General features: G+C 27.8%; 1 protein-coding gene across 1 annotated transcript in view; it reads right to left on the bottom strand.

The window, feature by feature from the left end:
* Positions 1-501: 501 nt before the first annotated feature.
* Positions 502-15,505, bottom strand: part of LOC136979088 (zinc finger protein 277) — a 34,888-nt gene continuing 19,884 nt past the window's right edge. Inside the window, exons 8-13 of the mRNA XM_067275000.1 lie at positions 13,274-13,406; positions 13,119-13,195; positions 9,817-9,913; positions 7,538-7,630; positions 3,136-3,260; positions 502-812 (exon numbers count right to left, since the gene is read on the bottom strand). Of these exons, the coding sequence (XP_067131101.1) occupies positions 647-812; positions 3,136-3,260; positions 7,538-7,630; positions 9,817-9,913; positions 13,119-13,195; positions 13,274-13,406 (691 nt within the window). The 3' untranslated portion in view covers positions 502-646. The remainder of the gene's footprint in view (positions 813-3,135; positions 3,261-7,537; positions 7,631-9,816; positions 9,914-13,118; positions 13,196-13,273; positions 13,407-15,505) is intronic.

Here is a 15,505-nt window from a genome sequence, read left to right as displayed (position 1 = left end):
TTCATTATTTCATGTTTTTCAAATGAAATTTGTTTGCACATAAATAATGAATTATAGAATGTATATGAAATAGAATTTTTTGATAATTTTTTTTTTGCAAGTTAACAAGATTTTTCATCTGGTTTATTTCACCATTTCTTAGGTCTGTAACCAATCTCCTAATTTTCCATATACACAATATATTTTTTTTACACGTAATTTCCAGAACCAATTATCGTGTAAAAACAAAATTAGGTGTATATAGAAGTACTGTACACTTCTTTAATGGATACTCTGCATATGAAACGCGACAAAATTTGTCATGAGTTTTTGTTACTTGATACTTATAATCCAACAACAAATGTGTGATGATAAGCTATGAAACAAATTTAGAAATATAGCATGATGATAAGTATCAAATTAAAACCAAAATCCAAAAGAAAGATATTCTTGTGTCATTATAAAATTAAAAAGGAAAAGTTGTACACACTGCATCAAGAAGAATATAATGAGAATTTCACATTAAAGGTTATGAAAATAATTTTATTTATGTTTACTAGATTTTGTTTTTATTATTTATACTTAACAAAATAACTGCTTCGATGTTACTGTTCCATGTTGTCCTGTTAATATATTTGTACAAGTTGTAATTCAAAACTATTTTTAGTTATTGAATCAAAAGTTTCCGAACATTTTCATCTAATAAAATAGAACTAATAGGCTTTTCTAATTCTTCAGCTAAAACAGGTGGTTCCAAACTCTGACGTTGGAAATTCTCACCATCATCCAAACAGCATAACAAATTATCATTCTCATATGTTGGGAAGTAATACCTGCAATACAAAATATTATGTTTGTCAAATTTCATGGAAAATTTTTCTCAATGCAACTAAGTTGAAAAATCACATGCATTAAAAATATTGCAAAAAAGACATCCATTTGTACTAAGCAGCATTTGTATCAAAATCTAAAATAAATTATATGTCAATGTTTCAGTTGCAATATTCACACTAGAAACTCATTTTAAAATCCAAATATTATGTGTATCTGGATAAAACTATGGCAAAGTCCAACATTGGAAAATTTTTGCTATTCTATGAAACTGCTTGGCCTGTATTGTGATGCATCTTATTTGTGTACATTTCACATTGTGATTTATTATTTATTTGTGTGTAGGGATTTCATGATTTTTTAGTTTTACAAGTTGGTAGATCTGACCATACCTTGTTTATAATTTTCAATAAATACTTTTCACTTTTTTGTAATCTCAAGAATAATACTTTTTGCCTTCTCCATTGTGACCACCTTTTTATTTATTTTTTTTTTAATCAAGCTTTCAGTTAATTATATTTAGCATTTTATTGATAGAGGCTAATCAAAAAATAATAAGACTAATGAAGTCCTTGTTTTTTTGGTGGAATGAACCTTTGTCATGTGTTCTAACAATGCAATCTCTCTAGTATTTGTCCTTGGTTATCATGTTTTGTATGATTAAGAAAGTTATTCACTTGTTTGAAATGAGAACATTGTTAGAAAAATGCTATGCAATTAAATTTTACGCACATTTAGGGAAATCATGATCAGAAATGTACACTGTTATGGCAGGCTTTGAGATGAAACAATTGCATAGGGGTGTTTTTTTGGCAAATCATTCTGTGAAGGAAGAGAAAGTGTGGAAGATCACATAAAGAGATACTTTCAACAAACATTGGCTGCAGTCATGTTAATCATAGCATTGTCAAGGAAGACTGTAGAACAAATAATTATTTGCAATTGCAGTATTTCCTAAAGATGTTTGCAAGCAATAAGGCATACACATTTAGACCTTAATAACATACAAATGTCAGTAAGGCCTCACGTTCATTGGATTCCAAAACTGTTGATGTATACTTGGAACTGAAAGTCAGACTTCATATACATGGTGAAAACTTTCTGAAAGTCATCATCAAGCAGCTGAACATGACTGTGCCATTATAATCCCACTATAAAACAGCAAGCAATGACTGCAAACATCCTTCTTCACCTACAAAGAAGGCAAAAGCTGTTAATAACCATCATCTTACCAGTCAGCTTATGTTCTTTGATCATGAAGACATTGTTTAACAACATGGTCTGTATTGTGTAAATATCTTATATTGCTTGGGGCAGCTTGTTTAGAGCAACCACAGTTAAAGCATAGTTTCAATTTAAATCATAAAAATATGAGAGATGATCTGGATATTGTCCAGGACAACCTCCATCCTCTCTACAGTCATGATCCCCATGCAACTTCTATCTTTTCCAAGAACTCAAGAAATTATTACACAGCTGTCATTTCACTACCAATTAGCAGTGTATCAAAGCAATGGAAAAAGTTTTGATGACTTTTCAAAGTATGGTCTTATCATCTTCCACTAGTGGGGGCAATGCTGGGACAAATGTACCGCATGAAAAGGAGCATGTAAATGATACCAATTAAAACCAATCTGTTGTTTCTGTGTGTGAATAGTTTCATTACTTTTTGATCAATAAATACAGTGATTCACTTTGGACTGAACATTTATTTTCTTCAATACTTCATGACTATACAGTCACATTTGAATAACATAATGTAAAACATACCTTGGTTGACTGCTTCTTCATGAAATAAAGAATCATTCCATTTGTGTTTCATGCTCACTTTTTCATTTTATACAGAAATATTCCATAAGTGTTCAGACCTGAGTAAATCATCCTGTATTTCTTTATCACAATAGTTCCTGATTACTCATATTGAATTAGAATATAAACAAGTTTCTACTAAATTTCAACTGTCATTACAAATATATACCTGCATGCTATGTACTGACGAGTATTTAGAATCATTATATAATATAGTCAAAAGAAAAATTCAGAAACAATGACAAATATTTATCAAATTGTAGTTTGTATGAATGAAAGCATGGTTTAGTGTTAATAATAATAATAACAACTATAATTTGCTGCTATCGTTGTGCAAATTATAGTGTTAGCAAAGCATGGTTTAGCAAATTATAGTTTATATGAGGAAAGTCTGATTGTGATTTAAATGAATAGCATTTAAACAATCAAAAAAACAATTATGATATTTGCTTGTATTAAAAGTAATTTATTTAACAATTACTAACATTTCTATAACATAATAATAAAATAGCTTACTTTGGCTGATCCCAAACTTCTTTGGATGGAATAGATGATATATGTCCTGTTTCAATCATATGGTGATTCAATTCCTTTCTTGAAGTGAAATTTTTATTGCACATAAAACAATTTTGTTGATGCATCTATTAATAGAAAAATATGTGAATGAAATTTCTTAATAGATTTTATTTCTTTTTTTAATATGCATTGTGATGATAATTCTAATAGATGTGAATTTGGTAATCCTGGGTTATGTCGTCTTTATGCAAATACTGTGAAACTTTTTACACAAACTAAATTCATGAACTTTTCCATTAAGCTTTTGATAACCTTTTAAAAAAAATCTAGATTCTTTTAAAAAAACACTATCACTTGGCATCATGAAATTTCAGAAAAGCTAATAAACTTGATTTTTACAAGTTTTCCAAAACAAAATCAAAGACTTTTCTAGCACCTACAAAAACACTTGCAGAAAGTTGAATTAGATTTTATCTGTTTATTCCAACATATATAGATTTTGCTGTTCACAGATTGTACTGTATAAAATATTCAATTGCAATTAACAAATATTGTACAATATGAGAAATTGGAAGTAAATAACTGAATTTTATTTGTATTCTGGAAGTTGGCAGGTCTGATCATATTCCAAATAATTTTCTCAAAAACTTACTTTGATGCAACTAAGTTTATGAAATTTGTAAGTTCTTGAGAAAATTATTAGGAACACCTGCCAACTTTTGGAATTGAAAAATAAGGAAATCTTTAAATGCACATGCGGAGCCACCAACTCCCAGTATTGAAAAAAATCTGCAACTTGTACACAGCTGCGTGATAAAAGCCATCAGTAAATTATGGGAGAACTTGCTATGCCTAATACTGTTTACTATATGAAATTTATACTAATTTGGATAGGATTAGTTTAGTTACAGTAGTTATAAACATCACACCTTGATAAGAGTTGAGCACCTGAAGTGTAGCTATTAAGCATTCAAAAATTTAATTATGTTAAATTATGTTTTTAAAATACTTTTAAAAATCTTGATGTATCTGTATATAAATAATGATGTAATACATATATTAAAATTGTCTATTTCATTCTTACATATTATTGTTGAAGATGATAAGAAAGTCACTGCTTAGCCTGCTTGTTATTTGTCACGTAGTTTGACTTTATCTTAATTTAAAGAATGACACATTTCGATATAATAATCAACAAACTTTGCTATATGATTATTTATGATGATTAAATTTTTAAAATTGTGATTTAGCTATAAAAAACTACCCAGAAAAAAAATCAAGTCTGCGTGTCACCAACAACAATGAAAAGACAAGGCAAATGTGGAACATCAAAATTATACAGGTATACCTCGCCTTACATTGGTAATTGGTTCCAGGAGAGGTGACGTAAGTCAAATTTACTTGTGTAGTTTCGATGTCGAAACTACAGTGGAAAACGGCAATAATGAGCACTTAAAGATCGCTAAATAAAACAACACAGAAACACAGATGTTTTCATGTTTTGTTCTCTGGGATTTATGATGATTATATTAACATTTACTGTAAATGTACATATTTTAATATGATTTTATGTGCTTTTAATGCTTTTCTAGTGATATTACAACTTCAATATTTGTGGCGGACGGATGTAAAGTCGAATAAAATGACAAACTTGATTTTTATTTTTCCATATACTTTTTTGACAAATGATGTATAATCGAGAATGATGTAACTCGAGGTATACCTGTATATACATTTTGTCCCAGATTAAAATTCTAGGAACCCATGAAGGGGTTTTCATGACCCTTGAAGGAATTTTTGCCATTCCTGGACTTTTCCCTGTTTCAAGGACTTGTAAGGACTATGAAACAATTCAATCATTTTTACACATTGCTTTAAACTCTGATGACAGAATAGAAAAAGTTTGGCCAAAAAATTATGAGAAGTCAGTTTTCCTTGATTTTTGAAAAGACTTTAAAAACTAGAAGAAAATATACAAGATATTATATGACTTGCAGTTATATCTTTACTTAATGCCACATCAGCAAAACAAAAACATTTTAATCATATTTTTCAATTGCTTGAAGATTATAATTGAAATTGTACTTAAAAATCTATTATATAAACAATTTTCTCAAGGAAAATGTGATGCACATTTGTTGTTTTCTTTTATGTTACTGTAGCAAACTCATATTGTGCTAGTACACTAAAGAGCATGCAAACTATCTTGCTTGGGTATTTTTTATTTATTTTTTTAATATTCTTTGACAGATATAATATTTGCTATTAGTATCAATAGAGCAGAAACAAAGAAGCTTCATATGTGTCCAGGTTGGCTGATATAATTTTTTTGACGTAAAAGTTACAGAAGTTGTGCTGAACCAGGAAAAAAGCAGAACAAATTATGTAACAAATGGTAATCTATATATTTTATAATGTGAAAACAAAACAATAGAATAGTTATTTTATTCCATACTTTTAGATAAGAATAAAATTGTTATGGGACTTAACTTTTGAAAGTCATAACTAATTTTGGCTTCTGGCTCAATATACTAGACAAATCTCCAGTACCTTTTGAAATGTTATACTCATTCAGTATTAAGCAAATATTTGTCGGGATGTGTTTTAAGCTTATAGTATACAATTAACATTATTAGCATAATGGTCAATCTTTACTCTTCAAAAGGTATTGATGGGTCAAGTGAATTGGTCCAATCCTTAATTAATTAGTAATTTGACTTCTGATCTTTGTTCAGATATGTTAATTGTTGTCCAGTTTTCTATAACTTGTTTGATTGGCTGCAATTTGAAAAAACTGTAGACTTATAAAGTCCCATTGTCATCTGCCCATTGTCTGTCCTTCCTTAATCATGAGAACAGAATTAGATAAATGAAAGCTTAGGGCAGGAGGCCCCAATTAACTATATACAAACTTCTGATTTGCACTAGAAGTCATGTTATTTCAATTTAAACATTTTCCTGAAAAGTATTAGATAGATGATTGGCATAACTCTGTTATCATCAGGAAAAGTATGATATACAGAGGCAAGACTCTACTAATTTGAGGTGGAGAGCATATATTTTAAATTAAAAATTGCAGTCTAACATTGTTTTCATATAATTTATTGTGGTTCTGTTCATTCTATGAGTTCTACCAAAATTCTGTTAGCTTTTCCTTAATGACCGGCTTATGGTCATTGCAAAAGAAGGGCTGACTTAGCAGCTATATTAACCAACTATTCTCCCTAATACAACATAGCATGGAAAGTTTTTATGGAGATTCATTAGAAAGGTGGGAAAGAATCTTATAAATTTTTGAGTAAACAGAATACAAATTATTTTTCCATTAGGTCTGAAGTGTAATCAGTGAACCAGAATAATTTTACAACAGAACCTTTCTTCTACATGTTTTAAAGCTAAATGAATAGCATGCTACTCAATAGTAAAGATGGAAGCCAATGGAGATACTTGACCTATAACAGTTTTACTGCAGTAGATCATGGCTGCTACATGAATCTGTTTCAATGTAATTATCACATTATCTGTACAAATGTGAATTTAGTCCATATTGTGTTATATTTCTGCAAACACAGTCTAGAGTAGAATCATTTGGCATTATATAGCTCACTATCCAGCAATAATGGACGATACCAATCAGAATAGAATAGTATAAATCTTAAGACTTTTACCCAGATGAATCATGTTAATTAGTATCTCAACTCATATTCCAAAAGTAAGGGCACATGATGCAAAAGCAATTTGGGTCAATTTAGTAATCAAGTCTATAAGAAAATTTCTCACTAATATATTATGTTTTTAACTAAAATTTTAGTTTTACAACTATTCCTCTTAATTCATAACAGGGACTCATAGATATCAATATATTGATTTTTGTATTCTGCTGAAAAAAATCATATGCAATTTATTGAAAATGAAAATGAAGATCCAGAGATCTATCTAAATGGCATACAGATCCAATTGCCAATAAAACAATGTTCTTTTTGACTGGAGACTAAATAATGTAGATGTGGTCAAATGTTAAAGGTTTTAACATTTTTACCACATCTACATTATTTAATGTTAAAACCTTTAACATTTGACCACATCTACATTATTTAATTTCAATTGCACCACACTGACTGATTCTTCTAAACACTCCATATCATACTTAAAATTATATTTTCATCTTTTTTTAAGTAAGAATATTGAAAGCAAATTTATAAAATTATTATTACTATTATTTTGTTTTTGGTTTTTGTCCTGTAAGCTTTGGCAATTTGAGTTTCTATCTGTCCATACTAATGGATAATAAAAAAACAGTAATAAACTATATTTTTTTATTGCTATTTAAAGTTTATAATAATAATAAACTGCAAAAATGTTATATTTATAAAATAATCTATTAATATCGTAAAATACAAACCTGTTTTCTAATGTAATTGATCAGCTTCACTTGTTCATAAAAATTTAATGTGAATGTTGTTTTTATTTCATCAAAATCAAATTTGTGGTTTTCCTAAAATAAATAATTATATAATGTTCATTAAACTGAACAGAAGAAACTTTATGTAGCTTTATAGATATAAAAATATTAATACAGAATATAAAAGAAATGAGAAGAAATATGTCAAATTCTAGAATATGTATCTAATGAATACTTTATATTAATTAATGTTTATTTATTATCATTATTTTTATTGGAATTTAACTCATAATTACTAAATTGGAAAATTACCTAAATAAAATTACTTCATTATATTTTTAAAACATAGTAATCTTTGTTTTATAAAAATTTGATCTAAGTTTTTAAATTCTTCAGTTGATTATTCTGCATTAAACAGATTATTATTTTGAACAATAATACTTCACTAGTTTTCATCTCAGTTGAGAATTATTACTTCTAATCTAGATTTAATGACATATACAGGTATCCCTCATACAATATGGCATTTCTACAATATGGTTTTGCTTTAATACAGTTTGAGAACTGGGGAAATCCCCCCATACAACATGCTGTTCTTACAACATGGTTCAAGAATTGGAGACATCCCCATACAAAACATCACAATTTTTACATGCTCCATCATTCAATATTTTCTTATTCAAGTAAGCATGTGTGTTGTCTCATATTTGTCCATGGATTTTAGAATATTGAAACTTTTATTGTTGTTTTGTGCCTTTTGGCCATTTTCTTTAATGAGGACAGATTGTACAATTTTTCTTCTTCCTTGTCATAGCTTCCTATTCTAGCTTTCATATAAACTAGATGTCACTGTCTTTGGTGATAATGCTCTAAATCAGGGGTAGTCAAACTTTTGTATCTCTGTTAGTAGTAAAATTTTCTAACCGCCCACCGGTTCCACAGTAACAGTGATTTATAAAGTAGGGAAGTAACTTTACTTTATAAAATTTATAAAGCAGAGTTACAGCAAGTTAAAGCATATAATAATAATTACTTACCAAATACTTTACATCGGACGTTAAGTTTGGCAGAATAAATTTTTATAAAACAACTTACTGTAGTTAAATCTACCTTTTTATTTATACTTTGCATACATAGAAGCATGAAGTCTGATGAAATTACATTTAATTGATTAAATTATTAATGAGATCCCTGAGGTTGATGCTGCAAAACTAAATACTGGATATCTGGCTGAATTTTTGTAAGGAACAAACGAAGGTCTCCTCTTTTGGAAATATTCAGGCAGTTTCTTTCTTTGGTCATAACATGATTAACAGCACTAAAGCCTGATTCCACAAGATATGAGGTAGGGAAAGGTATCAATAAACTGAATATCATTTTCCACATATTTGGATATAAGACAGGCATTTTTTTATTTTACCATAGGTTTTCATATCCACTACTATCGAATTTATGTTTACTTTCTTCATCATATCTAATTTCTAACAGTTCTTCTTGGCAAGTTGTATTAACCTGTTCAATATTTGCAGTAAAAGGATTTTTCATCCCGTCATACACCTTCAATTTCAAAATATCTTCAAATTGTTTTTTCATATCCAACTTAAGTTCATTGAGGTGAAAGGTCGGGGCTGTAAGGTGGGTGTTCCAACACACTCCATCGAAACTTCGCAAGCATGCTCAATGTGCGAGTGGCTGTATGTGGCCGTGCATTGTTGTGGCGCAAAAGCACTCCAGAGGTGAACATTCCTGGCCACTTGGCTTTGATTGCTGAACGCAAATGTTCCAGGGTACCACGTTGCTCTTCTTTAGTCGCAAACATGATGCAGACTGATTGCCTGCTGGACGTCATTCCTGACCGACCGCCAGCTCATACCACGTGGTTGCACGCACTTACCAAGGGTGAGTCCATTCCTCAATAGGTTTCTCCTCTTTCACCTCCTGCTCTACATCTACACACAGTTTTGTTACATTCATATACACATACACTGAATTATGACCACTGTTCCATTTTCATTTGATCCACCCATATATATATATATATTAAATTCTGAGCAAATAAAACTGTTTACTCAATATATTCAGTTTTGAATCTTATATTAAAAAATGTAAATTTTATCTTATGTATATTTTGTTTTGTTTTTATTTTTTAGATAAATAATATACTAATTATATAACTAAGTATTATAATACTATAGCTTATTTTAATAAATAATTAATGCAAAAGTATTTCATCTACTCAGTTTTTCATCAAAAAATGCATTACTAGAAATAACACTTACATTCATATGTAACATTAGTTCATCAACATCTGAAGAAGTGAAATCACAAAACAAACAGACTACATGAGTTGACTCTTCTTCCCAATCTCTCCATTCCCTTTAAAAAAATTTTAAAAATAAGAAAAAAATTGAAGACAATTAGATAAATATATTTTGTAATATTATAAATATTAAATGAAAATTATTATTGTAAATTTAAAATATCATATTAATTTAGCAGTGCACCACATAAGTAAGAAAGTGTTTTGTCCGTGATTAAAGTTTAAAGCAACTCAGCATAGCTGAAGTCGTGACAAAGCTGAAATTTTGAAATTAAATCTATGGGCCAAGATATTCAAGGTTGAAGTTTGCCATGTAAAGTCTATGGGCTGATTATTGGTTGTAAGCTAGTTGCCCATTACATATCAATCCAGTTTCTGATTGCTGTCAATTTACATTTCTACAATTTTTTATTTTGATCTTTACAATGGGTGTTTAATATGTGGGGCTGAAAGTCATGCATGTATGTTTTTTCAACTGGTTGCTGGAATTGGTAGGCCACATGTGAGTGGCTGTTTTGAATGTATCTTGACATTTTATCAGTTTTGACATTGGGCATGCACATCCTCTGAACCTGCAGGTTTTAAACTGCTTTAGAAAGAACATTAGAAGCATGTCACTACATTTTTGTTCTTGTGAGAAGCCAAAAAGAAAAACCTATGCCATGGAGCTCAATTTCATTTTCCTAGAAAATGCCTACTTAAATATAAGTGATTAATATAAATTTCTAAAAATTTTATACATAAATAAATTTTTAACATAGGATATTAAATCGTATAACATTTTAATTTACTCAAATAAGAATAATCTTAAATATTACAATTAACAATATCTTTTAATCACAAAATTATTTTTTACACTATCATAATTTTTGAATAACGTTTAAAAAATGATTAAAATCAATCATATGATTTATTTATCAATGAAAAATTTAGATTTTCAAGATTAGTTAATTAAAAATCAAAATTATTTTTACAGTATAAAATATGTAAAGGTTATTATTATTTTTGTAATTCAATTTTTTATACTGATTTAAAATGGAAATTATTAATAGATTAAATCAATAATCTAGTAAATTTGCAAATGTTTCTTCAATCTGTGTCTGTATGTATTGTATATATAGAATATATCTCAATTAATCAATTAAATTTCTAATTAATTTTTTTTAATTAAAACTTATTATTTTATTAAATTTATAAACTTGATTTTAATTTATTAAATTCAAATTTATAAATTATTGTGAAAAATTAATATTAATTACTGACATTACAAACTTTTAATGAAAATTCATTATTACATCAAAAATAAAGCACTGCAATTATAAGTGTAACCATACAAGAACCTTTATCACATTACAAAATATTTTTTATACAGTGAGTGGTCAATTAACTAACATAATATGTTCAAAGACAATGTTTGCTACCTGAATTGTTCACAAACTGATAATCGATTTACCATAGATTTTTATGGGAATTTGATTAATTCGTTTTGTAAAACTAATTAATCAAATTAATAAAAATAAATAAAAAATTACCGTATTTACTCGCACATAAGATGAGGTTTTTATTCATTTATCACAGCTTCAAATTCCTAGATCATCCTATACGTGCGAGCAAAAGATTCTTTGCATTTTTGCATATAATTTTTGTGGTACATGTATTCGCATTTTTTCCTGAATGCTTACCCTCTTGTATTTAAAAACATAAGTATTTTATCTGGGTCATTTGAATCGTTCTTGTGTATTGTCAGGAGTAAAGATGAATAGCAATAGGAAAAGTAAAGTTTTTGAATTGAATTCCACAATTACATGGGAGCCCGATATAAGTTTTAATTCATTCCCATTCAATAATTCATTTGAAAACAGATGATTATTCAGAAATCAGAATTTGGAGAAACTCATAAGTGTAATCGCTGGAGAGTGGATTTGACTGTTAAGAATTGGCAAAAAAAAAAAAAGTTTCCGATTGTCTTGTCCAGCTTTACATGAACAAATTATGTTGTCAATTTTACAAGATTTTCCTTTAAGTTTAAAATGCTAGTAATTTTTGCAGGACAGTGTGTGCATTTACATTCATTTGATATTTTACTTGTGATTAAACAAAATAAAATTAGAATTGTATTAATAAATCTAATTTTCTTTATTTTGTTCTTTAAAGTCACACCTCATCCTATATGCAAGGTCGTCTTATATTTGAGTAAATATGATATATACTTTCTTACTATGTTTATTTATATGTAATAACAAACCACAAGCAATCTCTCCATTTTTTCATGAATGGCAATCTTTGTTCTCAGATGTGATTTTTGTTACTCCTTTTTGATTTATCTTTCTTAGCTAAAACTGTGCCTACTGTAGACCTGTTGAAGCCATACTGCCTAACAACATCAGACATCTGCCCACTCTCTATCTTGGCTATTATTTCTTGCTTAGTTTCTATAGTGAACACAGTTCTTGACACACCACTCTTTTTAGGCCTCAATATTATCAGTTTTTTAAAATAAACAGTTCAGAAAAGCAGTTACAAAAATTAAGAGAACAGAAATCAACTAGTGCAAAAAAGTTTATGTATACAACTGTGAAAATCTCATTCCATAAATCATTCACAGATGCCAGTAAAATACAGTTTTACAAATCTTAAATGCAGCTTCTTGTGCTTGTTCTGTGAGGTGTTCATTATCTGAACATGTGTTTGTTGTCAGAACATAAAAATCTTTCATGAAAATGTTCGTTGTCCAATTTGTTTGCAGTCTGAACAGTTTGTTAACCAATCACCCACTGTAAATTATAAACTTGCAAAAGCAAAGGCATTCTAATTGCATTTCTTTTTTTTTAATCAGAGTTCACTAAGATTTGCTATATCCCAAGGTTTGTGTGCTAAAACTGTCAAGATTAAAGATAATTCTGAATTATAATATTTCATTTCTTAAATATATCTTACAGAAATAATAACCTTGTTTTTATATTGGTATTACTTGTATAATGTATTATATCAGTTTGTAATGTAAACAATACTAGCCTGATAAAAATACACTTTAATATGCATAAAAAACATTCTCTTAACTGTTGTTCATAATGCTATATTAATGCTATACCATGAAAAATTCATCAATAATTAGATTTAATTTAAATTAGAAAAACGAACTAGAAAAAAAAGGAGTTTACGATCAATAACTAATATTTGAATATATGAATTTTATACTTATGAGAAAATATTAGATATTAATATGTATTCATTAACTACAAAATAAAAGTTTTTACTAACTCATCACTATCTTCAACTGGAGATTTAATGAAAAAATCGGATTCATTCTGAATAGTTTCCCAACTTTTTCCTGATTCCTAAAATAAATAATTATTATTACAAGGTCTTCATATAATTTTACTTGTAATTAAAGCAGTTTGGGAATTTTTACTTACCAAATAATTAATAAGATAAAATTTATCATATGATGTGTTATCAGGCCTAATTCTTTTATGTTGCTTCTTTCTCATATGTTCCTTTAATGCTGACCAATTTTTAAATATTTTTTCACAATACAAGCATTGTAAACTGTAAATAAATTAATGATAGAAAAAATTTACATTATTCAAATACAATTGTAATACCATAAAATGAACTTATATCATCAACTTATCATCAAAATATGCTAACAAATTAATAATTTCACATTTACAATTTACATTAAACTATGGTGTGTGAAATTATTTTTTATCATATAAAATAAGTGATATAATTCTTTCAAAACATATTATCACTTATAAAAACTTAAAACAATTCAAAATACAGGGCAACAGGGCTCAAAATTTTTAGCTGCCAAGCTTAATTTGAGAGACTGCCATATATGCATTTTGGGTAGGTTTCAGAAAAAAATTATAATTTTTCAAAGTAGTTTAAAAATTATCACATATAACTTATCATTTTGCATAATTGACAATTTAAATTCTTTAAACATCATCTTTTATTTTTCACTAATTTTCCTTTTTAACTTTTTCTAACTGTAATCAACAGAAATTAAGATACAGACTTTATTTCTGTAATACAGAAATTAAAAAACAACATATTTTACATTGAGTTTTAATCTAATTTATCTTTTAATTTCTAAAATTTTATTGATAACAAAGTTCACGAAAATGTAAAACATTTTCAAGTTAGTTATTTTGTTATAAGAGAATATTTATAAACAACATACATGAATGCTGTGTTATCTAATAAAGACTTTGCTATATATTTTTTGTTAATTTCACATATTATTTATGTTGAAATAACTTGAAAAGAATTACATTTAGGCATATTGACAAAACATAGCTACTCGAAAATGTTATAATAATAACATAATATTAATGTTTTTGAAGCAGTGAAAACTGAATAAAAACCTTATCTTATAAGATATATACCGTATTTTACGGACTATAAGACGCATTTTTTTCTTCGAAAAATTGCCTCCAAAATTCAGGTGCGTCTTATAGTCCGTAGCATCTTATATGTATTTTATATGTATTTAAAAAAAAAGAAAAAAAAAATGCTTAAAAATTAAAGTGCGTCTTATAGTCTGTAGCGTCTTATAGTCCGTAAAATACGGTAATGGAAATGTAGTCAAAAGTTCAAATGGTCACGAGTGGAGTATATTGGTGGCAAGTAGGAAACATTTTTTGTGACCAAGATAGCTGGTGAATTTTGAGCCCTGGATGAATATCCATTCTTTAATATAAACAATAATTATCAATCATTTAACATGCATGTCAGTCTTCCAGTTTTGAAGATTTGTCATTACACTTAACTTTCAGCAATTTAATCATCATCAGCAACAAATTAAACAATCACTTAAATCTTAAAATATTTTAAATCAAATACAATTCAAATCTTGTTTCCTTATTTTAAAACTTACAGCATAATCTATTAGACCAAATATGTCAAATTAATGGTTATGTGCTACATGCAGCCTTCTGTATGCTCCAGCATGGTCTGTTATATTGTAATAAAACATTTGCAAATATAATACATTTAATTAAACTGCAGCTGCCAAATGACTTATGCTAGATTCCCATTTCCAAATGTGTATTAAACATTGATTTTTCTCATTGATCAATCATGTTTCAATACATTATAATATTCTGCTATAACTGATCATTTGAGAAAATATTGATGTTTTGTGACACGTATCATGTAAAAGCAAGAATCTGGCTTTAATTAGTTCATATACAATTTTATTTTCAATTTATTAAATTGAAATTTTATCTAATTAAATTTTTTCAGTATTTTTTACATTTGTAAAACTGATCTGTTTGTTATTCAAATAAATCTTTTATCGGTTTTATTCAAGTTTATTAAATTTTCAACTTTTAATGTAAAAGTTAAAAGTAGTAAATAATTTAAATATATTTTTTTAATTGTTATTTTTAAAAATGTAATGCAATACTCAGGCAACCCATGGCCGGGAGGGAGCAAGCCCCCGTAATGTTATGAATGGACATTCTGTATCTAGTTTTTTAAAAATATTATTTCAAACAAGAAACTGAAAACAGTTTAGTGATAAATCTATTTGTTCTATTTATTTATTTATTTATTACTTTTTAACTATTATACAGCTCAAAAGTAGAAAACAGACCAGTAACTATACCATATTTATGTTTTAAATTCTTTATTTGAGT

The sequence above is a fragment of the Centruroides vittatus genome, unplaced genomic scaffold, assembly GCF_030686945.1.
Source record: "Centruroides vittatus isolate TY-2023 unplaced genomic scaffold, ASM3068694v2 contig_577, whole genome shotgun sequence".
In the NCBI taxonomy this organism is placed as follows: Eukaryota; Metazoa; Arthropoda; class Arachnida; order Scorpiones; family Buthidae; genus Centruroides; species Centruroides vittatus.
The sequence above is the reverse complement of the archived record's forward strand: the minus strand, read 5'-3'. Positions and strand labels throughout refer to the sequence as shown.